Genomic DNA, 26,945 nt, shown 5'->3' with positions numbered 1-26,945 from the left:
CACCCATGAAATAAGACTCAAAACAGGTGTATACTTCATTCTAATTTATTACACGAAATAAATATTAACATTTCTTGGTAATCTCTTCTACTATTTAGATTCAATAAACCAACAAAAAAATTAACCATGTTGCAAACGAGCAAATCTTACATTTGTTCCTCTAAAATGGAAAAAAAAGACTAAGCTTTTTGTGTACTGTGTAGTTGAAATTATGAAAACCTAGATCTGTTTGTAAGGTGTAGGTAAGTATCCAAAGGGAACTAGGTTAAATCTGTTCTGTAAACCTACTTTTCTTTTTAAACTACTACTGTGAATGCTTAAGAAAAGCAATTCAAGATTTGCAAAAGAACTTTCTTCAGACAGTAATTTTCTCCTTATCAAATCTTACGGCAAAAGAATCTTCCTTGTTATGTCTGAAAGAATCCTAGTTAAGCACAAGCATTATATAGAAGCCTCTGTTGCCTTTAAAACACCCCCAAGGTTAAGTGTGGTGTTGTTGTTTAAATGGATGGTGTGCATAAACATTACACTCCGTAGATAGCAAAAATATCTTTTATTTATAATTTACATTTCCACAAATGAAAAAAAATGTACAGTTTTTTTTCTTACATATACAGTCTATTCCTGTTAAATTTGTACACCATCTACAGAACTTCCACACGATAAAGACACCTGACACGGTGCAGGCAATAAGAAATTCAAATACAAAAATGTATTTATTAACCAAGTCAGTAGCTGGGGCCCTGCCCCAGGCAAACATTTTATTCATATAAAAATTATTTGCATTCGAGTCAGTAGGACACAATAAGCATTTCTCTGTAATTAAAAAAAAAAACAACCCACAGTTTAAACCGATTCAACCTTTTCAGGCTCTGTTTTAATTTCAGCAGATTCAGGTGTATTCCCATCAATGCAATCATTAGCTTTCTCTTCTGGTTCTTCTTTGACTTTGGGGCTGTTACAGGAGTCCTGTCCTTCTTGTTTGACAATATTTAACATAATATTTAGTGGGTTCTCCGTGGGAGTTTTGCTTGGAGATGGGGTGGAATCAAACGATGAAGTCTGCAAGACAAAATTAACACATCATATGTGGGAATGGAGGGTGAAGGTGGTTTTTTCCTCCCCCCCCCCTTTAATGTGAAAAGCAAAACATAATCCGGGTGGATTCCTTCATTCAAAAGCAGAGTAAAAAAACACTTTGATTTTGTTAGAATTCTAGAGATTTTGGCTTTCGTGCAGAAAAGGTCAACACTGGTTCGCAAGATGGCAAGGATTTAAAAAACCACTTAAAATAAAATTCATTCTTAAATTTTTGCAATTTTTTTTAAGGATCACTGGTCTGACGGGTTCTGTTTTAATTATTGTTTTAAGACAACTATCTTCTGCATTTGGGCAAAATTAGGGTTTAATTTGTTTTCAATATCTGTATTTGTGCATTCTGTTATTTATGTCACTGTTCACCGCCCTGAGTCCTTAGGGAGAAGGGCGGTATACAAATCAAATCAAATCAAATCAAATCAAATCAATCAATCAATCAATCAAATAAATAAATAAATAAATAAATAAATAAATAAATAAATAAATAAATAAATAAATAAAATCATCTTCAAAAGGTTCAGTTTCTGTACTTAGGATTTTCACACTAGTGTGTGCCTACGGTCAACCAGCTGTCTTTATGGTTAATTCAGCACATGTAAAATCCAGATATTATTCGGATATTCTCTAATGTCAACCAGCCCTAGATATAATCATCAACAGCAAGGAATATTTAGTCTGACTTAGAAGATATTGCTACCTCTTCCTGCTATAGTCAAATAAGCCCGGTAAGGATTAGTGATTCAAACACCAGCTTTTGCAGCCTCAACACAGAAGATCAAAGCAAGTTTTTGTTTACCTTTTGATAATCTTCGTAACACGATGGATGGTAGATCTACAAAAGGAAAGCAAACTCATCTTAGTTTACAAAAAGACACGCAAAGTACACTGCAAAACAAATTCTCTTTCTGCAGGGGGACATCACTCTCTCTGAACTATTTCTATAAAAACAGGAAGTTAAAGCTGTCATTTCCTCCTTTGCTGATATTTCACTATATTTGATTCAATCTCCTTTGGACCTGTGGCAAATCTCACAGAAGTAGACTGATGGAAATCAGCGTGGGCATGATTGGAAGGGAATATTTTCAGGGATAACAATTCCTAAAACTTATAGAAAATAACGATAGCATATCAAGCCAAAATAGACATTTTTAAGCGTACTGCATACACAAAAAAATGCAACGTTACCTTTTCCTCTACACGAATTGCGTTTTTTAAGTGCCATTCCTCCTCTTCCTCATCCCAATATTGCTCAAACTGCTCCTGGCAGATTTCACAGCTCTAAAAGCAATGAAATATAGTTATCCTTACAAAATATTGTTTGTATTTTCAGATGAGCAGCAGAACAATCATTCCCCGCCCCCCCAAGTATACCTGGCCCATGACAAAGGCAGAAATTTTGCAGGCTGGCATTATTACTTCTGTAACTAGACAACCCATAACCCGCTGAGTCATTGTTTCAAAAATATTTCCTTAAGTAATTCATGCAACCTTTACCACAACGCCCACACTTGTGCATTCCCAGCCCGGAATGGGACCATTTGCAACAGCCAACTTGCCAGGGGGCCAATTCGCCACGAACAATTCCATGCGGGATAACTCAACACAATAAATGTTATCTGCCACTATTTCTTCGACATTTCCATTTTTGTCAGTGGAAACAATGTCAAAGAAACTGGCAGATAACATTTATCGCATTGAGTTACCTTGCGTGGAATTGTCCACTATGAGATGGCCACAAGACAGCCACAATGAGTTGCCCTAGCCTAGACTCTCCCAGCCCACATACTTCCACATACCCCAAACGCACAGCATCTCTTGCATATTTCTGATCTATGTGGTGCCTTTTGAACAGCCCTTTGGCTCCCTGGGAGTACGGTGTGGGTCAGGCACACAGGTGTGGTGTGGGTTGGGAAGAGGAGTATACGGGTGGTGCTGTGTGGGCCTGAAGGACACGCGAGGCTGTGGCACAGATTGGGAACAGCATGCAGGGGTTCACGAGAGGTGCAGCATGAGTCAGGGAGGATGTGCAGGGATGTGGCATGGGAAGTGTGATGGAGGTAGATAAGAGGGGCTGTGTGGGCCAGGAACAATTTGCAAGATGCTCCACGCAGGTCAGGGATGGCACACGGGTCAACAAGGTTGAACAGGGACAAGCAAAAATAAAGACAAGAGGGACTGGTTGCTTGAATGAGGACTTATTCAAGCAGCTTGTGACCTCCTCTGCTAGCTTCTCCATTGGCAATGCTCTCTGCTAGCTTCCCAGAAGCAGACTTTGCTTCAGCTTCCCACAAGGGCGATTACAACTGACTGTGTCAGGGAATGTTGGACGAGACAATGACTACAGCTGACTGTGGCGGCACTGAAGCAGAAGGAGCAGCAGCAGAATGGTGCCGAAGCGGCCACAGCTTCCCCAAATTTCATACCCACAGGAGTAATGCATCCTGGTATTCAGTAAATTAGCCCATTTGAGGTACGCTGTTTTCAGAAATGGATGCCATCTAAACCATTTCATCCAACTGAAGGTTACAAACAGAGTTTTATATATATATATATATTGTAAATATTGTAAACATCTGTGTGTGATTTTTCATAGTTGCCCCTTTTTTTAAAAAAAAATGCACAAATGTTAAAACCCACGTGGGTCTATTTTTATATAATCCAAGCGCTAGTAAAATGTTAAGTGCCAAACAAAGGATCGTAGTACAATTACGCCAACTTAAAAAACATCAGTTACGTGAAGCCAGTTACGCAGCAAATGCCTACCTCGTGTACTCCAGCTGGGCCGGCAGGCACACTCTGAAACTCCTTCTCCTTGGCAGCTTCTTGAGTTTTTAATACAACTTCTTCGTGTACTTTTTCAAAGAACTGGCTCTTGGCACGTTCCTCTAAATCGGCTATTTCTTCAAACTCTATCCAGTCCTAAAGAAGAACATTGAAAAATGTTTAGCCCACTTTCCAAAATTTTTACATGGTAGCATGACTTTATTCCTCTGCTGAATACATCTTTGTCTCTTTGTTGCCAGTGACCAGCAGCAATTAATGATCGTATTTCAGCAACAGGATCAAGTCTAGGCGGTCTTATTCTGAAAAAAACAGACCTCTTGACACGCTGCTCTTCAATCCATCCAAATTCTCCAGCACCATATGAAATTTTGTCTGAAATGGTATAGGGTTTCCTGCCTTAGCAGGGGGTTGGACTAGATGACCTCCAAGGTCCCTTCCAACTTTATTATTATTATTATTATTATTATTATTATTATTATTATTATTATTATTATTATTATTATTATTATTATTATTATTATTTTCAATTCAGTGAGCCAAGTGGAACACATTGTGCCCAGTGATGCATAGGTGGTAATCCTTGTTCACCGTCTGCTCTTCAGTGACCATTCAAAGTTATGGCGACACTGAAAAATAGTTTTGACTTGTCCTCAAAGCTATGACTGTGTTTCGGGCCCTTAGCAGCCAGAATGCATTTGCAACATCCTCAGCCATCGCACATGTTCAACCAGTTTCCAACAAGCTAGGAAGCTGTAAGAAACTTGCCAGTTGTGGTCATGAATCATCACGCTTAATGACCATGAGGGATTTGCTTCACGACACAACCAGAATTGATCTTGTAAGCTGGCACAGCCATGGGATGTTTCATTTAATGATCACATTACTGACTTATCAGTGGAGTTAACAGCCCTATTTTAAAAAAATATTATTATTATTAAATTTGTTTGCTGCCCATCTCGCTGCAAGGCGACCAATTGCAGTCGGTAAGTGAGGACCAGCCGTATTGATATAAAGTTTTAATCTTGTTTTTGATCGTCTATGGAGATTCTCAGTTATCCAAGATCATGGTTGTCCCAACTGTGGTTTTTCAAAAGACAACTGGACTCTTACACAACCAGATGACTGCAAGGAGTATAAATCCTCCCATTCTCCACCATTCAGTCAGAACTGAAAAATCTTCTTGGATGAGAAGCGAAACGTCTTCCAAGGAAAAACAAAGTCCAGTTGCCTTTTGAAAAACCACAGTTGGGACTTGTTTTTCATCCTTCCTCGAATCTTCTGAAAAGGGACAAGAGGCAACTTGATTTCAAGCTACTCAGCTCTCCCCTAAATAGGTGCTACATGCAAGAAAACTCTATCACCAAATATCTGTAAACAAACGTTAAGACCAAGGTCCACGTGTGACACAGCACCTAGGAAAATGCGTAGATCAGGCATGCAGAAAACAAAAATGCTTTGACTACCTAATGCCACTAAAACCTCAGCTTTCAATTTCTCAGTTTAGAATTTAACTGCTGTAACTGCATATTCTTTTCTTCTAAACACAGGGGCAAGGCTATAGGGCATTATTTTTAGAGACAGCGGCTGTGACCATATGCCACCACCAGAGAGCATTTTTATGGCAGTGATTACAAAGAGAACGTTGTGGTTTATGGGAATCAATAAGAGAACAAAGTGTGTTAAGCCTACAAGCTGGATTACTACCCAAAGACCTGTTAAAACAATAGCAGCAAATGATCTTAGTGATCCGAGAAATCAATAAAATATGTCACGGATGTAATGCTATTAAAAGGCTAGTAGCAAATATTCTTTCTCCCGAGAAAACTTAGCAGTTAGAACAGTCAAGACAAATTTGAAGAATTACACAATTTATTCTAATGTTTCCTCTTGGTTTCCAAAGTTACCACCAAACTATCTCTTGGGGGGGGGGGGGGAACCCAGCACAACCTTGTTATTATTTTAAAAATAATGCATTAATAGAAATGTCCATCTTCAAACAAAGGAATTACAAAGAGTGGCTTTGTAGAGTGAGATGGGCAGCATATAAATTAAAGAAATAAACAAACATCACATCTCCTTGAAAAACAGCAAACTAGAATTTGTCAAGATTTAACAGTATTCCTCATGAATTAAACAAGGACAATTATCTGCATTTATCAACTAATCATAGAGGAAAGTCTATCTCATATCAACAATGTTTTTGCTGCTGCCCAAAAGTCATTCTCAAGTAATTTTAACGTTTTTGCATGTAGTCCTCGACTTACAGCAGTCCACTTAGTGACCAGTCGAAGTTACCAATGGAACTGAAAAAAAGTGAGTTATGACTGTTTTTCACACTTACAACCATTGTAGCATCCCCAGGGTCACACGATCCCCTTTTGCGATCTTCTAAAAAGCCAAGTCAATGGGGAAGCCAGATCCACTTAATAACCGTGTTACTAACAACTGCAGTGATTCACTTAAGAATTGTGGCAAGAAAAGTCGTTAAGATGGGGCAAAATTCACTTAGCAAATGTCTCATTTAGCAACAGAAATTTTGGGTTCAATTGTGGTCATAAGCTGAGGACTACCTGTATTATTATCCCCTTTCTCTCTCTCCCCCCCCCCCAGGAAAAGATGAAGCAAGAACATTGAATAAATATTCTCTGTGCCAAATAATGTAAATAGCTGCTTACTGTTAAGCTGTAGTACCATCTCCTGTGAGTGATTTTCCTGCTAACATCCTTTTCTGTGCGGTTCTGGCGATAATGCCAATCCAGATGGTCTGCATACACATCTGTCTGTGAAGTTGTAAACCTCATTCCACAAGAGTAACACTGAATGCCAGTGTAGAGCCTGTTTATAACGCTATCATAACGTCTGAAAACAAAACAGAAGTGTCAAGTTAGAAAACTTTGCATAGAGGGATCTTCCGTTATAGATTTTATAATACAGAAATATTAAATATTCAACTATATTTTGGGAATTTATAACATGATACACTTACAGGTTATATGTTTTATTCAAATTAAGAGATTATGATATGACACACTGGTGTTGTTATTTGATTGTTTGGTACGTACATCCTTTTATATTTTAGTTTTTGATATCTTCGTTCTTTTGTTAAACTAAAACAAGAGTATATTTTATTATGTAATTGCAGGGCTTTTTTGTCATAGAATGCTCAGAACGGAGTTCCGGCACCTTTTTTGGATGGAACCTTATAGTGTAGGCAAGGCGGGTTGTATGACATGTGTGAGTTCCGGCACCTTTTTCTTTTACAAAAAAAGCACTGTGTAATTGTATCAGTCCTGAAGAGGGTTGGAAGCAATCTTATTTATCTTATTTATTTAATTACTTTTCGGTTTGTTTTTTCTGTCACTTTTTCAACTTCAAACTTTCCCTGTTGTTCCCCTCCCCCAACTTTGCTCTTTTTTTATACTTTTTTTTTATTTTAGCATTTTACTTTTGGAAATTTAATTATATTCTTTTTTAAAGAAAAAGTTAGAAAACTTAAGTTATCTGATTCGTGACCACTACCTGAAATGGAAAATTGTGAAGTCCAAATACATATTACAGATGGAAATACAGGTCAATTTTATTTTCAACCATCAAGATGGTTAAACCACAGAGGGATTACTTTGTCAAGTGTGCCTGCGTAAGGGATTGGCACAATTCTAATTGAAAACATACCAGAGATGCCAAAGAATTCTGCAAATCAGACTTTTAATCTTCTGCAGATCGATTAGAATTATATGAAAAGTAATTTTATTGCATGTTTATTGATGTAAACAAAATTCAAAAGCTTTTAATTATGGTATGTATTTCCCAAATATGCAGTGATAAAACACATTAAGAATGGCATACGATGGAAATAAAACCATATATCAAAATAAATGGAGGATTAATGAATGGTTCAGTACCAAACAGAGGTTAAAAAACTACGTACGATATCTGCTTTGAAGATAAATGTATAAAAAGTGCTTGTAATGTTAAGAGCTGGGTTATTTGGGAATTTCAGTTTATGTATATTTTTGCATGTGCGTATTTAGGTGTAATTTTCCAAAAATAGAACAGCTAGATAAATTTCTCTACATTAGTTCTTGTATAAAAGATGTTAAAAGGGACTTGGTTCACTGGAAAGAACTGTCTCTGGATTTATCACTTTTTTGAGTTCAAGCTGACACCAAGTTAAAGAAATCCACCGCAAACCTTGGAATCTCTTAATCTAGAATGATTAATGCTTAACTGAATAAATGTTACAGTATTTAAAATAAATATTGAATTTATACAAAGCTACCACAATTTTTTACCCTTAGGAGTCACCTGATTTTTGGGGTTTTTTTTTACAATTCATTTGGAATTACTTATTTAAACTACACAATTGGATATAATCCCCTCTTCGCCCCATTAAATGCACATACTGTTTTAGTTCTTCTATCACAAAATTAGTTAGGTCTGGAATATCCTCATTCTGATCTTGATCATCCTCTTCTTCCTCTGGAGGTGGTTGAGTTGAAACTTCACTGACTTCTAAATAAATGAGATGTATTTTTAAATACTGGGATATAACCTTTGCTTCCTCAATTGTAGCAGTGTGAAAAAAAAATTAAAGTAACTTTATCTGTAAGATCAACATTGATCTCAGATACAGTGTGTTCAGGGATAGTGACTGATCAGTTTCTGTTCTGTTCCAGCCTACGACCGGCCCTGTTTGAGTGTCAGGGACAACCCCTTTTTATAGTCAACAGGCTGTAAAAACCCAACCAAATTTATTTACAAAGAAATCAAAAGTTCAAACAAGAGTTAAACGAAAAGTTCAAACAAGAGTTAAACAAGAATAACAGACCAGGACTCTAGCATAAGATCTTCAAATGGTTGCCTTCAGCAACCAGCACCTCCCACACCTTCCCCTTTTATCAGCAGTCCCAAGGCGTGGCTTCTCATTGTCTTCTCCTCCTCTCACCGAATTGCCTCATTGCCTTTCTCTGTTCTACTCTGCTGGATTGCCTCGTGCTCCTAGCGTCCCTGAATAGATCCAGCTGTGAATCATCTACATCCAATACCTCGTGCTCACATGGCTGAGTCTGATGAGGAACATGATGGGAGGGGCCAGGCTGAGAGTCCTGCAGTGCATCAGAGCCTCCCTCTGACACCAAAGGCTCTCCAAACCCCTCCTCCTCTTCCTCTTCCTCTTCAGAATCATCAGACTCAGCTGCCGGTATCACAGGCTGATGCTGAATAACAACAAGTTTCTTTCAATACAGCTAACTTTATCTCCTGGTTTAGTTTTCTTTATATATACATGCAAAAATGTATCAGCTGGAAGCACAGTAACACATTTGTGCATTCATACATATACACACTATTTCCAACTGACAGGCTTAAAAACTTAAGTTTTTACAGATCCATTTTCAACTGGTCAATTTCTGCCCAGAAAAAAGAAAACCAAATGATTTCTAATGCTTTATATTGGACTGGTGGCCATAAACATTCATTGGTACAATATGTTCAAAATACCAAGAGTGAGATGGATAGTACTTGAATTAGAGATAAGAGAGAGAGAAGGGGGGGATATTTATTAGGATACAAAGGAAATTCTACACTAATGACAAAAGGATACTTACGTGATGAAGATGAATCGGGCTGCAAAGATTTAAGAATTCCTGTAGAGAGTAGTTTTGAAAATAGCTCATTCACATCAAGTTGTCCAAGATGATTATCAGGGTAGGAAAGTGGGATATTCCCTAGAAATGAGTGAAAATATGAAAATGTATAATATATTACTCTAGATTAGAAACTCAATTTAGATTTCAAGTATTTGAAGTAGTTATTGTCAAAGGTTAAACAAACAAATCATCATCCATTTCTCCATCTTCAATATTGGCTTCACTTAAAAGAACTTGAGGACCATTTTAACCACCTTCCCATTTTAATTTATACAATAACCTTGTATAAATGCAGATCAAAACATTTGAGAATTTATCTCTTTGAGAATCTATCTAACAAATGTTACAGAAGACCATGATAAGAAAATGCTTATGTTTCATCATGTGCTCAAAAATGCTTAGGACTTATTCTTCCAAAAAGAAGGTCATCGGTACATATGGTTTCATTCTTTGAAACTTGAACTTGAAAAACTAAAATTGTATTACAAAACACAATTCTAGAAATTAAAAATAATAAAAAATTACAATGGGCACATAAAAAGCTTCATAGTCATGGGTATAATTATATCTATTATTATTAAAATAAGTAAGATTATATCCCTGGTGGATGAAGATTTGTATGTGTCTACTGTGATTTTTATAAATATATATTATATTTATATTGTTTAAAATGTAGTTTTCTGAATGCCATTTTTACTCAAATTCCTCTTCTGATGTTCTGGAAACTTTAGTTTTTAAATAAATCTCCACCATAATAGATTTAATAAATTCAGACCTAATAATTAATTCCTAGAAATATGAATGTATATTTTTGTTTCTGAGAATTATAAACAAATGTGATTCTGGTCAGACAATAATTCACTATGCCAGCTCTTACACACAAATTTTGCAATCCAACTAAACTTTGAACAACTAATATCCAGCTCTTTTATATGCCATCTACTTACAATCATTGTCTATTTATTCCTGCTATCTTCAAAAATTTCAGGAATGGTCAAAATTCCTGTTGCTATCACAGATCACAATCCAGAAAACTAGAGCAAGTTACGTTATGTTCTCAGTCACTGAGGAATGTGTGGGGAAGGGGGGAAGATACTACTTTATGTTGAACAATCAAAATTCTGCAACCCATAGGGCTACAGATCATTTTCTAGGATGCAGTTAAGAGATTATACCGTAATTTGAACTCTGAATTTCATATTCGTCCTATCTTATGGGGAAAGTATCTGTAGATAAACATCTTGTCTATAAGCAGAACATACATACCAATTTTACCTTAGTGACCCTATGATACTAAATTGAATTAAATTAAATTTTCACAGTTGTACCAAGCTTTGCTGCTGAACACATCTTTCAGATTTAATATAGACAAATTATTCCCATCAACTTTCAAATAATGCAAAATTTCATTAAAACATACACACCCCTCCAAAAAAAAGTAAATGCTAACCTGGCTGATTTTGAACAAAACCTCCAGGGTTTTGTGCATGAACCGGCAGTAGTGGCTGCCCTTGATTGAAAGGCTGGCCAGAAGATACTGGCAGAACAGATACCTGTAAAAAAAGCACAATCCAAATGCTTTTTTTTCCCTCTTAAGGACAAAAACAAATCAATCTTTATTTCAGTCATGTACAGAATATAAGACCATTTAATGAAATGAAATTAGCAATAACAGCAATAGCACTTAAGACTTATATACTGCTCCATAGTGCTTTACAGCACTTTGAGCGGTTTAAAATGTCAGCAGACTATCCACGTTATAAGTATCCAATGTTAACATCAGTCTTAAAATCCTTTTATACCAGCTAGCCACCCATGTGGAAATTTTGCTTTATTTTTTTCCAAATGAAGACTGATGAGCTTATTTTCTTCAACTGATAAGGCCATTATTTATAATCTTCACTTAGCCAATGAAATTATCTACAGCAGACATGTCAAACACAAGGCCCGGGGGCCGGATCCGGCCCGCGAAGTGGTTTCATGTGGCCCGCGAAGCCATCCTGGAAACAGTGAGGGAACGGCCCCCACTGCCTTGGCCCTGGCCCAGAGACCCTCCTTCTGCCACAGACCCTCAGATCTGTCCCACTCCTGCCCAGGCCCCCATAGGCACCCTTGATGCGAACAATGTAGAGCTGGCCACGCCCACCCAGTAGGCCATACACACTTTAGCCACGCCCACCCAGTAGGCCACACCCACCCAGGCCACACCCACCTGGCCCCCTGAGGGCAACCGCAATGCTGATGCGGCCCTCAATGAAACTGAGTTTGACACCCCTGATCTACAGTATGAATTCAGGGGATTATGCTAGTTTTACTGATGTAATTTTGCAGGTGTGGAAATTAACCCATTGCAAAGAAACTGCGTAGGAATACAATTTTTTTTCTGACAAAAACCATTTCAGACATTATGACATTGTGACAGAAACTAATATTCAAGATTCAGTACTTTTCATGGCATCAATCAACTTCAGTGAAAATTTACGATTCACTTAATTATACTATTTTAAGACTTTGTTGACGTATTTGTATTTCTTAATCCATAACCAGTTTTGTGTAAGGCATAAGGCTAGATACCAGGAAATTGTGAGTTCTACTCCCAACTTGGGCATGAAGCTGGTTGGGTCACTTTGGGCTGGTCACCCCCTCTCAGCCTTAGGAAGGAGGCAAAAGCAAGCCACTTCCAAAATCCTGCCAAGAAAACTGCAGGGATTTGTTCAGGCAGTTGCTAGTCAAAGGCCTATGCACAAAACAAATCTTAAGAAAAAATAATTTGCTGCAACTGTAGACAGACAGACAGATGAGGTTTTTAAAGAACAGTACAACAAAAGCACCGTTAAGACTTACCTGCTGTGGTGACTGAACGTTTCCAACTGTCAGATTATTAAAATTTCTGTACTGAGGACCCTGCAGATTCTTGTCGTCGTAAAAGGGTCCTGGGGCCCTGTTAATTGCATTAGGAAAGTGTTGCGCTCCAGCAACAGGTGGGCCATTGAAGTTTGGTCCTTGGGGGCTATCAAATATTTGGTCAGGTCTCTGGAACTGCATTCCTTGGGATGCCCCATTGTAAGGGGGCTGATTTGGAGCGTCATTGTAAGGGCCAGTTTGTCCGTACGGTGCCGTCTCTAATCGTGAGCTAGGATGGTTAGCTACATTTTCGATTCTTGGACCCTGATGACCCAGGAGGATGTCATATCGCGTTGCCGGGTGTGGAGGATCGTCAAATCGCTGAAGTATTGCATCAAAACGAGGCTGGACCTGCTGACCAGCTGGACCATCAAATCGAGGCGGTGTTTGTTGAGCAGGACCCATTTCAAACCTTGAGCCAGGCTGTACGTGTAATCCATCCAGTCTTTGTAAAATTGATGGCTGGCCAGGCTGACCATCAAATCTTGACGGACAGCCATCAAACCTTGTCTGGTTAATAGGCCCTTCAAATCTAAGGCCACTTCCAGTCTGAACTGAAGGTGGCTCAAACCTGGGAGAAATTCCCAGCTGCCCGTGTGGGCCCAGAGGCTGACTGTGAGGGCTCTCAAACCTAGAGCCAAGGGGTTGCCCATGTGGCCCTACAGGTTGCCCATGAGGGCCTTCAAATCTCAGACCACTCGTAGGCTGCACGTGTGGACCAATAGGCTGTCCGTGGGGCCCGTCAAACGGCATATTACTTCCAGGTTGTCCCAGGGATCCCACTGGTTGCATATGTGGAGCTTCTAATCTTAAGCCAGTTCCTTGTTGGCCATGAGGCCCTACAGGCTGTCCATGTGGTCCCTCAAATCTCATTCCGCTTCCTGGTGGACCATGAGGTCCCACTGGCCGGTCATGAGGTCCTTCAAATCTTATGGCATTTGAAGGTTGGCCATGAGGCCCTTCAAACCTCAATCCACCTGAAGCCTGGCCATCAAATCTTATATTATTTGACGGCTGATCATGCATGCCTTCAAACCTCATTCCAGCAGAAGACTGGCCATGAGGACCTTCGAACCTAATACCAGCTGTTGCATGACCGTGAGGTCCCTCAAACCTCATTCCTCCTGAGGGTTGACCATGGGTCCCTTCAAATCTCATCCCTCCCCCAGATTGGCCTGAAGGCCCCTCAAATCGTAAACCTCCCCCTGGTTGTCCTATCGGAGCCTCAAACCGTATAGCACTTCCCGTACTAACTTGTCCCGAGGGTCCATCGAACCTTAAGGGACCACCTCCAAGCTGTGCTGGTGGCCCATCAAACATGTGAGGACCTTTTCCTCCAGCTTGTCCTTGAGGCCCTTCAAACTGAGAAGCTGGCTGACCTAGCGATCCTTCAAACCTTAAATTAGGCTGTGCTTGTGGCCCTTCAATTCGAGAAGCTGGATTAGCTGGCCCTTCAAAATGGCCTGCTTGTCCGTCTCCACTTGCCCTTATGCCAGGATGTCGAGGAGAACCTTCAAAATGAGCTCTGTCCTCCATCAACGAACTAAATCTTTGCTTCCCATCAGAGACCCCAAATCGTGTTCCTGGAAGGTCAGTGAACTGTTTCTCTGTATCTTCGTATCTGGCCCGCTTGAAAATGTCATTGATCCTTTGCTCTTCCCGAAGACCTTCAAGAAAAATAGATTGAAATTACGAAGTTTATTCACTAGACCCATTACATAAAGCACATCTCTATGAAACACATTTCAAACATTTCTGCTGTGTAGCTCAAGCATGTACAGAAACACGTACTGATTATGCTTTGCTAATATAAACATTTTTATACCTTTCGAGGCACTTGGCTCATCGTGTCTTCTCCTGACATCATGTGGAGAATTATCAGAGTATGGTCTGCTACCGCCAACGGGAGAATGTCTTCTTGATCTTTCGCCAAACTGGGCGCCGCATTTGGTTTTTGTTTGGTCACAGTCCATTGCAGAAAGAAATCCATCAGGTAAGTGATAGTCTAATATTTCTTCAGGATCCATTATATTGAGTCTCGGAAATGAATGTTGAACCTGCGTTCGTTTTAGCTTAGCTTTATGTTCATGATATATTAAATCCGATTCAGATAATAAGGGCTTCTTTTTGTTAATCCCCTTTTCGCCCGTTGTGTTATCCCACTCACATCTATGTTTTCCTTCCTGGTACTGGAAAAGTTGGCGAATCTTATGACACAGGACAAGGAAATCGTCCTGGGTTATTTCACCAGATGAGAGACGTTCATTTGCCTGTGAGTCAAAAGAAAAAAAAAGTTAAGTTAATCCTCAATGCTTTTAAGAAAAAAAAGTAATCTGCAAGAATAAGTTCATGTATTACCTTCTTAAGGATCTCTCTCTTGTTTGCCAAGGTCAGTTCTTTGGGTATCTGCAAATTAGCATCTACACTTAATCGATGTTGCTGTTTTGGTGTGCGAGTTGAAGGAACTCCTTTATTAGTTGCCCAAGTATCCCTGTGCCTCTGATGAGGGGATTTACCGAGTCCTTGATGCTCTTCAGTAAGTTGAGGGCTGAAAGCAATAGAAACGACATGCTCTTTTACATGGTGTCTCTATCCATAGCGACTAAAAATTATCTTAAGTTTTATAAAGAAAATGTATTTCAGCAGTAATTTTAGATTTGCATTTAGTGACAATCAGTCGCGGCTCATTAAACAACAACCTACTTTTTATTTTCCTCCCAGCCAGATTTCCACCTTTTGCTTGATTTGGAACTTGGCCAATTCTCCACATTTTCTTTGGGCTCGGAATTTGACTTGGAAGAATGTTGACTCATCCCTTCTTGCGGTCGGTCTTCGTGGATTTTCTTCGGCCTCCTTGAATCCCTCGCTTCCTGCTTAATGTTCCTCTTGTTAGAGCTTCGGTCATCCCGGGCTCCTGACCCAAAATCCTCCAGATGTGACGGTTTGAGCCCAGACTGTCGTGGTTTCCCAATCTTAGATCCAGATGGAGAGAGACTCCTAAGCCTTCTTTTAGGTGACCGTCTTTCTCTTCGTTTTGGAGAATGTGCAGAGGGTGATCGAGATCTAGGAGAACGTGACCTTTTCCTAGTGCTTGACCTTCCTGGTTTTCCACCCTGTTTTTCTGACTCTTCTGTACTGGGATCTTGTTTTTGTACAATGCCATTAATTACTTTATTTCTACCACCAATTGACCTATGTTCCTCTTTGTCTTTTCTCTCTACGCATCTCCTTTTTTCTTTGATGTCATCATCTTTGCCATCTGGTTTCTCTAGAAGATGTTTTTTTAATCTGGGATCCCTCTTGTTGATTTCCGACACTCTGGGATTCTCGCATTCTTGATTCCTGGTTTCTTTAGGGTGAAGCTGCTTATTTTGCAAAGGAGAGGGGGATTTCAATTTTGCATCCATCTGATCGAACTCCTTCTTCTGCAGCTTCTCATTCTGTTTTAATTTTTCTGGCTTTGTGGCATTTTGCTTTTCACTTTGTGGAGGTTTGCTAGTCTTCGGGTCAGGCTGACTGACTGCATTCATCAGGAAGTCTTTCCTGTGACTCTGATCTTTCGAATGAGAAGAGTGCTGACTCGTTCTATTGAGACGAGGATCTCTATTGGCTATTTTGGCATCATGGAGTGGAGACAAATGGTTCTTCTCAGGGGGCAGACAAGCTGGATGGGGAGCTTTAACTGGCAGGTGAGGTGGTTGCGGCGCATGTTGTTTTAAAGGTGCTTGGCCCAGGTTAGATCCACTTTGCTGAACACTAAGCGAAACAGCCTGAAATAAGGAAGGGGGCAAATGTATCAGACACAAGCACCATTTTATTTCTCGCAGCTGTTCAATATACACGTCTTTCCTTAATGAACTACCCTATTTAACAACACTTCAAAGTTATGTTAGTGCTGAAACAGCGTCATTGCATTTATGACTGTTGGTATCCCCATGGCCACATGATCAAGATCTAGGTGTTTTGCAACTGGCAGGTGTCTGTGGCCATCAGAGTGATCTATGGTCACACAATCTCCATTCGCACATTCCACTACCGGCTTCTGACAACCAGACTCAATGGAGAAGCCGGAAGTGAAATTGCCAGTTGTGGTCACGCGATGTTTCACTTAATGACCACACTGCTCAGCAATGGAGTTGCCTGTCCTAATGGTGGTCATTAAGTGAGGAGTACCTGTAAAACAATTTAAGCTACATAAAGAAATTACTTTCATGTATCAACCAATACCAGTATAATATATACCATAGATACCATGATAAGCAACTTAGGTTTGGGGTCAATTTTCTTAGCTGTCAGTATCTGTTAAAATGTTTTCAATATCTAGTTGTGCTAAATAACGTTAAGTACATTCTTATAGCTAGTATTTCAGTAATGGTAATAAAAAGACAGAGAAACCTATATGCAGGTCAAGAAGCAACAGTGAGAACTGGACACGGAACCCACTGATTGGTTCAAAATTGGGAAAGGAGTCCAGCAAGGCTGTATACTGTCACCCTGCCTGTTTAACTTATAGGAAGAGCACATCATGAGAAAGGCAGGGCTAGATGAATCAAAAGTTGGAATTAAGATTGCCGGGAGAAATATCAACAACCTAAGATATGCAGATGATACCACTCTAATGGCAGAAAGTGAAGAGGAACTAAAGAGCCTCGTTGCAGGTGAAGGAGAGTGCAAAAGTTGGGTTGAAACTTAACATTAAGAAAACCAAAATCATGGCATCCGGCCCTCTCAATTCCTGGCAAATAGATGGGGAAGAAATGGAGGTAGTGACAGATTTTATTTTCCTGGGCTCCAAGATCACTGCAGATGGGGACTGCAGCCAAGAAATTAAAAGACGCTTGGAGGAAAGCCATGGCAAATCTAGACAGCACACTAAAAAGCAGACATCACACTGCCAACAAAAGTCCGTATAGTCAAGGCTATGGTCTTCCCAGTTGCAATGTATGGCTGTTGGACCATAAGAAAGGCCGAGCGCCAAAGAATTGAGGCCTTTGAGCTCTGGTGCTGGAGAAGACTCCTGCGAGTCCCTTGGACTGCAAGGCGCTCAAACTGGTCAGTCCTAGAGGAGATCAACCCTGACTGCTCTTTAGAAGGCCAGATCCTGAAGTGGAAACTCAAATACTTTGGCCACCTAATGAGAAGGAAGGACTCCCTGGAGAAGAGCCTAATGATGGGAAAGATTGAGGGCAAGAGAAGAAGGGGACGACAGAGAATGAGGTGGCTGGATGGAGTTACTGAAGCAGGAGGCGTGAGCTTAAATGGACTCCAGAAGATGGTAGAGGACAGGAAGGCCTGGAGGAACTTTGTCCATGGGGTCGCGATGGGTCGGACACGACTTCGCAACAAGAAGAAAAATAAAAAGATCACAACACTGAAACCAATACAGTGGTACCTTGGTGCTCAACTGCTTTAAAACTCATCCAGTGTGGTACCCAAACCATTTTGATGCAAAAATTTTGTCCTGGTATTCACTGTTCGGTACTCCATGCACAAGCTAGAACTTGTTGGTGTAAGTTACCAGCGTGACAAACTAGATTACTCCGTATGGGGAAAAATCTGTTTGGTACTCATCATTTGTGGTACTCATTGTGCCTCTTGGAACCAATTAACGATGAGTACCGAGGTACCACTGTATTCATATTACTTTCTTCAAATTATAAGCTCTGCAAAATTTAGAGTAAATGTAGCATACGATACAACAATATGAAAATTAGTCCAGTATCTCAAACCCAAGACCTACTAGCAGCACAGTATAAACCATGCTAGAAATTTTTATTATCATTTAGGAAGAGAAATATGCCAAGATTCTGCCTTGTGTGTTTCTTTTCTAATACAATTTACATTCCTCATAGTCAGTCTGTCTGTTAAACCTGCATTTCAAATCTACTATTTCCATTGACAAGTTGAACAGCAGTGATCCCATACAAAGGCCTGGGCTTCACTGATTCTGGAAGATGCTGCAATAGTTCAGTGGTATTTACGTATCAATTGTGATGTGTAAAAGAACACCTTGCTTTCCCAGTAAACAGACATTTTATCTATGAGTTCTAGTAAGTTATACATTCTGATCTCTGTCCACCTCGTTAACATGTTGGAAAGACATTATCATCTGCAGTGTAGCAATGATTAATCAATAGGGAAAAAATACATTTTACTCGTAAGTTCTACTAGTTCAAAGAAAAAGAATAGGCCGCAAGGACCACAAAGCTAAACTGACTTTATCAGGAACCAGAAAAAAAATCCATTCCTGAAACATCAGAGCCGCCAGTCATCTTACTCACCAGCTGTGCTTTTGTCTGTTCTAGTTCAAGTTCTAATTTCTTCTGTTGAAGTTCTAACAACTGTTTTTGTTTTGCCAGCAGCTGTTGTCTTATCAGCTGCTCTTGTGTTAAGTTCTTTTGTATTTCAGGAACAATTGGAGTAGAGGACACAGCAGAACAGGACACAGGAAGAGAACAGACTGTAGAGCTAGGTGCAGCAGGCTCCTCAGGCTACCAAGAAAATGGCAAAATACATGATTCTTACTTATGAAGAAGGAAAACTGGCTATTATTCACAGTTATGTAATTTCGTTTATTTGTACAAATAAATCAAAATGTGTTTTGGGCATATCATACAGTATGAAAGGGCACTGTGTTCAATATCAATTTATGGTGTGCAAAAGTCAAAAACACTTTTAACATTAGTTTCAGAAACTTACCGATTTACTTAAAAACTTAGGATTCACGTGGATGCTAGAAGTATTCACATTAGGGGGTAACGGCTTAACAGGCCAAGCAGGGTCAACTGAATTCACCCGAACATCAAGAGCATAGAGAATCTTCAGAGGGAAAATTTCATCCCACGTGGAACGCAATTTAAATAAACTTTTCCTAGTATTTTCATCCACCTAAGAACAATAGAACAATTCTACGGCTTGTTAAGTCCATATAACATGTTATCCATCTTTCTAAAATTCAAAATCACATTAAGTGTTCTAGAGTTATATCTATTCATTTGTGTATGCAAGTTCCAGTGAAAACAGTGAAGAACTCAAGTGGGCACAACTGAAACTGCATTTTGCTGATACACTTAATTTGCAGACAGTAAAACAAAAGATTTGAGCAGTCAAGTGTCTCTTTCATCTTTCACATAGGACTTGTAAAGGTATAGCAGTTATATCCTATTTTTCAAATGTATCCATTATCAACTAGAACTGGACAGATTTCACAAGCAACTTCTCAGCATTAATTGATAAAATCTTATTTTTATTATTAAAGTATATTCCGGCAATATAATAAAAACCAAACACAGGCACATCCATCAATTCCTTAGGTTGTTTTTTTTTTGCAGATGTTGAGTTCCCATTATCCAGAGACAGCATGTCCGCTGCTGAGTTTGCATGAAGGAAATTGTTGTTCAACACATTTGAAGGGCGCCAGGTTGAAGAGGTTGCACTACTGCACTTAAGGCAAAACTTTTTTGTATGTCAATATGCAAAAAAAAACAAACCCAACTCTGAAAAGCACAGTCAAAACATGAAATCTTTTCCATTGCCTAATTTTTTATACGGTCACAGAGAAATGTGACTATTGTTTAGAAAGTCGGCAAGGCAAAAGTAAGCTGATTTAAGATTAAACTGATTTAATGTTTGACTAACTCAAATGTTTTAGCCTCTTTCAACCAAACCCTACTGAAATGGAAAATGTTATTTCAATTTCCTTTAACATTCACAGCAATGTACATTGGTAAAGGAAAATTCTGCCTTTGGTAGTTATCTTTAAAATTTATCAAGCAAACTAATGCTAAAAATACTGTCCATGATCTGTTGCGATAAATTAGGTCAGGTATGCAAAATTGAAATGGCTGGAGATTGGAGAGAAAAGTTGATCAAAATAAGACTTTACAGATCTTAGTAAATAGGTTTAATGTTTATTTTTCCACATGAGATAAAACCCTAAATGATGGTATAATTAACACAAACAAGAGGGTGCCTACCTACACTTCATTACTCATACTTCTGTAAAGCTAAAAACACACATAAAAATAATCTAATGAGCTGCATTTTACTGTCCTTTCTACTGAGTGACTCACAGAAAGCGTAACACATGACAACATGATTGCATTCTAGCTTGTTTTCTAATGAAAATTTTCTTACGGAGAATACATCTTTTATGTTCTACCCTTAAAACTGGGAAAAAAATAAGACAATGTGCCATGTCTTTATTTATACAACAGCAATTTTTAAAGCTTTAGAGAAACACATTTTTATATATATATATATATATTATGTATATACCTTTTCAAACACATTAACAAATGTTGAAACTAGGTTTTTAGTAAATGCAGCAAGATATTCTCGTCCAACATTCTTGACAATGGAGTCCATTAGGTACATAACAGGAAGTTTCTCATTAGGAGGAGCCTGGAGTAATAAGAAGAAAACTGAGACATTTAGTTGTAACAAAAAAAATGATCTTTTTAAATGAAGGAATTACCAACCCCAAACCACCATATTTCTGGTAGGTAACAAATCCGATGAAAAAAATACAATTTACTAATTTTAGACCTAGCTATTAAAAGAATCAATAGACACCAGCGCAGCTATTATTTGGTACATTGGGTTTTCTTTTAAGGTGATTGTGAGTGGCAGAAAGTTTTGGCCCATGATGCAAAATTAACTACTGGGGTTTTTAATGAGCCACCTCACATTCTATGACTACACTTTGAGGGAACACACAGTGGTTTCTGTTGGGATCTCTATAAAATGGGACATGGATCAATTAACTAGATCTCATAAAATGAAGGGGAGAATTCTCAGTGGACAGAAAGTTGAATACCAGTGTTGTTGGTGAGCCATGCGTCACTTGCTGTCATCCAAACGCAAGTAATACCAACTAGTTGAAGAAACGCCAAACAGACACTCTCAAAATTATATGCAAGTCATATAGCTGGAACCAAAAAATATAAATCCACAATGGAATCATGTTGTTGGAACAGACACTTATAAATAACTGGAACCAAAGACTGGCACAGAAGACAATCTTCAATGTCTGGTCACTCCTCAATGGCCAAGGAGTCAAGATGGATTTTTTTCCTCTGTCTGTAAGGCACGCCCCGAGTTCATGTAGTAAGAACTGTTGTTGAAAATGAATATCCAAAGAAAGTGGAAGCCTTTCCGTTTCTGTTCAAAATGTTTAGTCTCATCCACACTGAGGGCCACAAACTTCCAAAATGCATCAGCATGTATAAACTTGAGGGTAATTGTTTCTCTCACACACATTGATTTTTTACACAGGAATAATTTAATTCCCATTTAGCACCCATCAATTCTCAAAATTTACAGGCCATTTCACGTTAAGCAGCAAACAGTGTCTGCATTTATTGCCAAAATCCACTGCTCAAATATGTTTGGCTGTCCTTGTAGCAAGTTTTTCTTGTAATTAGCGTCTTTCGCTTTAACATAGTTCAAATTGTTAAGGTATTTCTAGAAGATGCAAACACATAAGCAGTTTTCAAATCTTGAAAAATCTAAACTACATTTTATCTTCTTCACTTTTAAATGTGTAGGGTTTTTTCCTCAAAACAAATTACTCAAACCCTTACATCAAACCTTTGTTTGAAATCTGCTCAAGAGGGAAGGAGATCAGCAACTCTTTAACCGTACATGGCTTTTATGGACAGCATTTAAGGAAAAGATAAAGGCTTGCCCAAACAGGTAAGTCATGAATATCAGCACTGGTCAATTATCAATTCCCTAATAGTTGGACTTGAAAATAATTTACTAGGTGCAATCTGCAAACTGTTAGGATTGAATTTAGCTTGTTATAACAGGGCTTGCAAAGTATTCAGCCTCCAGAAAGTTTCAGTACCCTGCTCTTAAATCCCATCTGCAGCAGCTCTTAAGACTGTAAAGGACAGCTGTCAAAAATATAGCTAGCCTTTACAACCTTATTCCCAAAAAGTATGTGTGAACTTCCCTCTTAAAGCCATAAAAATATTACAAGGATTAGAAAATGTCCTATTATATTCACAAAGCTGTGAAAACTATGTGTGAAATTATGAAATGAGGCAAAGTTGTCCTAGAATCTGTTTTTAGATAGTGGAAAACAATCCCAGCTTTAAATGAGTGGAATGCCACGTTCTGAGAACCAGGATTTACAATTGCAATAGTTAGTTCATGAACAGAAATGTGAAATATTGGAGATCCACCCAAGCTGAGGCAAACCTCGTCAGATTTTCAAGAAGTCGTGGAAGGTGAGAAAGACAACTCAAAATCACCAAGGAAGTAGAGATAAAATTTTAAAAGCTTATTTATAGAAAAACCATGTCCAGAGTTCTCAACAGAATGTTTGGTGCACTCCTTCAAACATCAAGTGTTGAGTGTTGAATATGTGTGGGTCTGTGTTTTTCTTAGTATTTCCCTAAAAATTGAACTTCCCTCAGACTTTTTTTCCCCTGTAAACCACACCACAGAGTAGTTAACACTTTAGTAACAGATTCTGCACTACACCCGGTAAATAAAAAGACAAATACATATTTTATATATTTTATTTACATTTTTAATACCAGTCACACATTTCAAAATCATTTATTAAAAAGGTAGGCAAACCACTCTGCATTACACTAAGTAGAAATTGTCTCCAGACAATATTTTCTTTCAAAAGTGGTTTTCAGAGAACTCAAATCTCTCGTTTCATCCTGGTCACTAAAGACAGCTATGTAAATCCAATTAGAAATACATGTTTTAGGTATTTTTAAATACACTCAAGGGGATATCTATGTAACCATCCCCATTATCCCAAAGCCAAATAACAGAGCTGGAATTTATGTATTATGAACTTCTGGAGAGACGGAAAACATTAAAAGTAAATAGGGAAGGTTTCTAGAGAGCTGAAACTAACTGATTTGCACTGTAAACAATTGCCCTTTACCCTGTGTTTCCATTTTATTATAACTTAATATCCCAGATTGAATTAGCAAAAGAAAAACCCAACATACGGGCAGAAGCTGAGGAAAATGGGTGAGGAAGAAACAGCAAGAGAATAGAAATGTTCAATTATAATGGAGATGTGCTACCCTTCTGCTACTTAAATGACCAAAACACTACAGGGGGAAAAAAAGATACTGCACCATAAGCTAGAGTGACTTTTATCAGAAAATTCCTGAGCTGATACAACCCTAGACTTTCTTTTTGCATCATAGGCTTCTCGGGCGCCATATTGAGATTAGACAGGCTGCTGTGGTTCCTGCAGGCAGGGCTGAACATTTTATTTCCATGCCTTAATGAACGTGCTGCTCTAACAAGGAATGGATCATGCATACACATGCAGACATACATCTCTAGCCTATCATGCATCTATTACTAAAAACATTCCAGGAGCATAAAGATCCTCCTTCACCTATAGAAATTTATTCTACAGAAAATAATAAGGAAATTGCACTCCTCTTAACTAAACTCCCTTTTCAGGTCTTACAAATTAAGGCTAGTGGTCCCAGAAATGATTTTATCCTTTTAAGTATATTTACCATGCTAATTAGCCATATGTAAGCTAGGAGACTTAAAAACTGCATGTTTCAAGCACTGTAACTGCTGCATAGTCCCTGCCAGGCGGCCATGTTGTATATCCAATTTATGCAGGTTTAAAAATACCTCACAAAATTCGGGGAAGAATCGGTCCCTTTCCTGAACTGGGTAGAGTATCTCTTCCTTGGAATTATTTCATAGAAAAGAGTAATTCCTCAGTCAAACCTTAAATTAATCGTAAATGGCGTTTCTTTTCCTGCCAACTATGGCCTAGTCTCATTTCCACCTTGCTCACGCTCCCATTCTCCATTCCCTTTTTTAAATCTGAAAACTATCTCCCACTACAGCGTTCTCTCAAACATGGCTCCTACCTTTCTGCTTTTAACAGAATAACTTTTAAAAAAAATCCATTGTCTTTACCTCCCTTTTATCTAAACTGGATTCCGTAGTTATCTGAAAGGAAGCAGTTAGCAGTCTATCTGTTTCTGACACTGCTGGGCTGCCATGTGCCAGGGTGGATGGCAGTTGTAGAGTCTTTTCCCCCCAGCTGTTCCCAGAGCACCTGGAACCACTTTCACAAATTGCCTGCCCCCCCTTACCCTTGACCATCTACATTGCTCCTCATTACACTCCAGACACCCCCCCCACTTCATCCATGTCTGTCCTCATGGCCCCAGCTGCCTGAAAAATATGCTTTTTATGACTTGGGCTTCACTCTTTCTCAATAACCTGACCTACTTTGATACAGCATTTCTTTCCCAGACATGGCTGGGAAATGGTTTTACCTGCATTGAGGGCAAGTTTGAACCACAGAGAAATCCAAGGAAAGAGATCCAAGGAAAAAGAAGAAGATTCAGAGGCTGCCTGCCTGGGTTGTGTGTGCCTTCCCATGTGACATTCCCAAGAAAACTATCCATTTCCCCTTTCACCTCCTTGGGACTTCCTCTTTTCTACCCTTCCTCTGCTCAACAGCAATAGCACTTAGACTTACATACAGCTTCATAGTGCTTTTTAGAGCCCTCTCCAAGAATACTGCCCCCAACAATCCGGGTCCTCTTTTACCGACCTCAGAAAGATGGAAGGCTGAGCCAAGCTTAACTCGGGTCCTCTCCTTCCAAAATACAGGTAGTCCTTGACTTACGACCCCAATTGAGGCCCAACATTGTTGCCTAGTGTTGCCCCGTTCTTGGACCTTCCTTTCCACTGGTTGTTAAGTGGATCACCGCAGTTGGTAAGTTAGTAACCGGGTTAAGTGACTCTGGCTTCCCCACCGACTTGGCCGGCCAGAAGGTTGCAAGAAAAGTAATCGCATCAAGCTGGGACTGCTGTTGCCAAACCTCTGGATTCTGGTCACATGACCATGGGGATGCTGCAACGGTCGTAAGTGTGGGGGAAAATGGTCGTAAGTAAACTTTTTTTTCCCCCAATGCCCTCGTTCAGCCCGCGAAGTGTCACTGAACGAAGGGTTGTAAGTCGAGGACTACCTGTACCTAGCTGGCTCTATCCTAGGCCTCAATGCTACCCTCCGTCTGTCCCTTTCCCCAACCCCGCCTATGAAACCCCCCCCCGTCCAGCCTATTTCTCTCCCCCCTTTGACACGTGACCTTCTCTGAATCCCGCATTCACACAAGAGATACCTAGGCGGGGCCCCTGTTGTTTCTCCCCTCCCCCTCAACTAAACCTATAGCTCAAAAATAAACACGCGGGTTGGGGGCGGAGGGGGGGTGGACGGCGGTGGAGGAGGAGGAGGAGGAGGAGGAGGAGGAAGGCTGGCCCTAAGAGATGGGAAGGGGCAGGCTGGGTTCGGGGAGGGGGGGGTGTATATAGAGAGAGCGTATTCGGCGTAGAGTATATAAAAACCTTGGCGATTTGCGCCTCGATCAGCGAGACGATGTCCTTGGCGAAGGGCACGTTCTCCTCGGCCAGGATGGTCAGCATGTTGATGTGCGGCTTGCTGTTGAACGTCAGGTCGTCCAGCGAGGACTGGTAGTCGCGGCAGGCGTCCTCGCTGTTGCCGCCACCGGTGTTGCCACCGCTGGCGGCCCCTTCGGACGTCGTGGTCGTCCCGCCGCCCGACATTCTCTCCCCCCCTCAGGCCTGACAGGCCGCGGAGACGACCGATCCCCCGCCGAGGAGGGCAGGCCAAGGCCAAAAAAAAAAAGCCTTTTTTTCTCCTTCGCCGCCGCTGCTGCTGCTGCTGATCCCACCCGGCTTCTTCTAGCTCATCCTCCGCTTCGCCGCTGCTCGTTTTCTCCTCAGGTGGTGGTAGTCGGCCTCCGCCGCCCGTGGCCTCGATCAACCGCCTTTCTTTCTTTATTTTTTTTCTCCCCCTCTCTCTCTCTCACAAACGCACGCACAAAATGGCGGCGGCGACGACGGCTCCTGCGGCTCGCGAACGCCTTCTGTCCTCCGGCTTCAACCGCTGCGTCATCTGAAATGGTTCCGAACAGGAGGGAAGGGGCGGCGCTTGGGGAAGCGCCTTTTGTTCGCTGGCCGCGTCGCCGTTGGCTCGCGCGGGAGGGAGGGCCCCGCCGCCGCGCTCTGATAGGGCCGTCAAGACGTTCCTTTCCCTGACTCCCACTTGCCATTGGAGGGGGGAGGGGAGGGGAGGGGAGCGATCTCCGCCGGGGGAGGGGTGGGATTTATTGAACGGCGCCGCTCCTCGCGGCGATTGGCGGACTCGCCCATAGAACCCGCCTTTCTTTATTTCTTCGGCTTTGGGTTGGCTCTTCCGACTACAACCCGCGACTCCTTGTTGTCGCGTGACGTGAGCGGGGGTGGCGGTTGGCTTTTCTTTTCCCCCCCCTCCCGCTTCTTCCCTTCGCAACGTCTTTTAAAGTGTTCAAGACCGTCCGCGAGGCCTCGTTTCCCATTGGCCCGTTCGTTGGCTCAACTGTTGCTATGGGAATACGGGCCTTTTGAGGCCTACCTAAAAGTCACAAGGCCAGCCGGTCAGGCGGCCTTACATACGGACTTTTGCACACTATCGATAGCCAAAGGGTAGTA

General features: G+C 40.4%; 1 protein-coding gene across 1 annotated transcript; it reads right to left on the bottom strand.

Moving 5' to 3' along the window:
• Positions 1-29: 29 nt before the first annotated feature.
• Positions 30-26,465, bottom strand: PCF11 (PCF11 cleavage and polyadenylation factor subunit). The gene is made up of 16 exons (XM_081327792.1): positions 25,800-26,465; positions 20,712-20,837; positions 19,134-19,322; positions 18,716-18,925; positions 15,138-16,204; positions 14,793-14,982; positions 14,260-14,704; positions 12,375-14,101; positions 10,981-11,083; positions 9,489-9,608; positions 8,286-8,394; positions 6,558-6,741; positions 3,862-4,017; positions 2,284-2,376; positions 1,895-1,930; positions 30-1,062 (listed from the first exon to the last, which is right to left on the bottom strand). Exons 1-16 carry the CDS (start codon positions 26,016-26,018, stop codon positions 847-849), a joined length of 5,190 nt encoding a protein of 1,729 aa, XP_081183918.1. The 5' UTR covers positions 26,019-26,465; the 3' UTR covers positions 30-846.
• Between the last annotated feature and the right edge of the window lie 480 nt (positions 26,466-26,945).

Source organism: Vipera berus, assembly GCF_964194415.1.
Source record: "Vipera berus genome assembly, chromosome: 4".
NCBI lineage: Eukaryota > Metazoa > Chordata > Lepidosauria > Squamata > Viperidae > Vipera > Vipera berus.
This window is presented reverse-complemented; position numbering and strand designations above follow the sequence as displayed.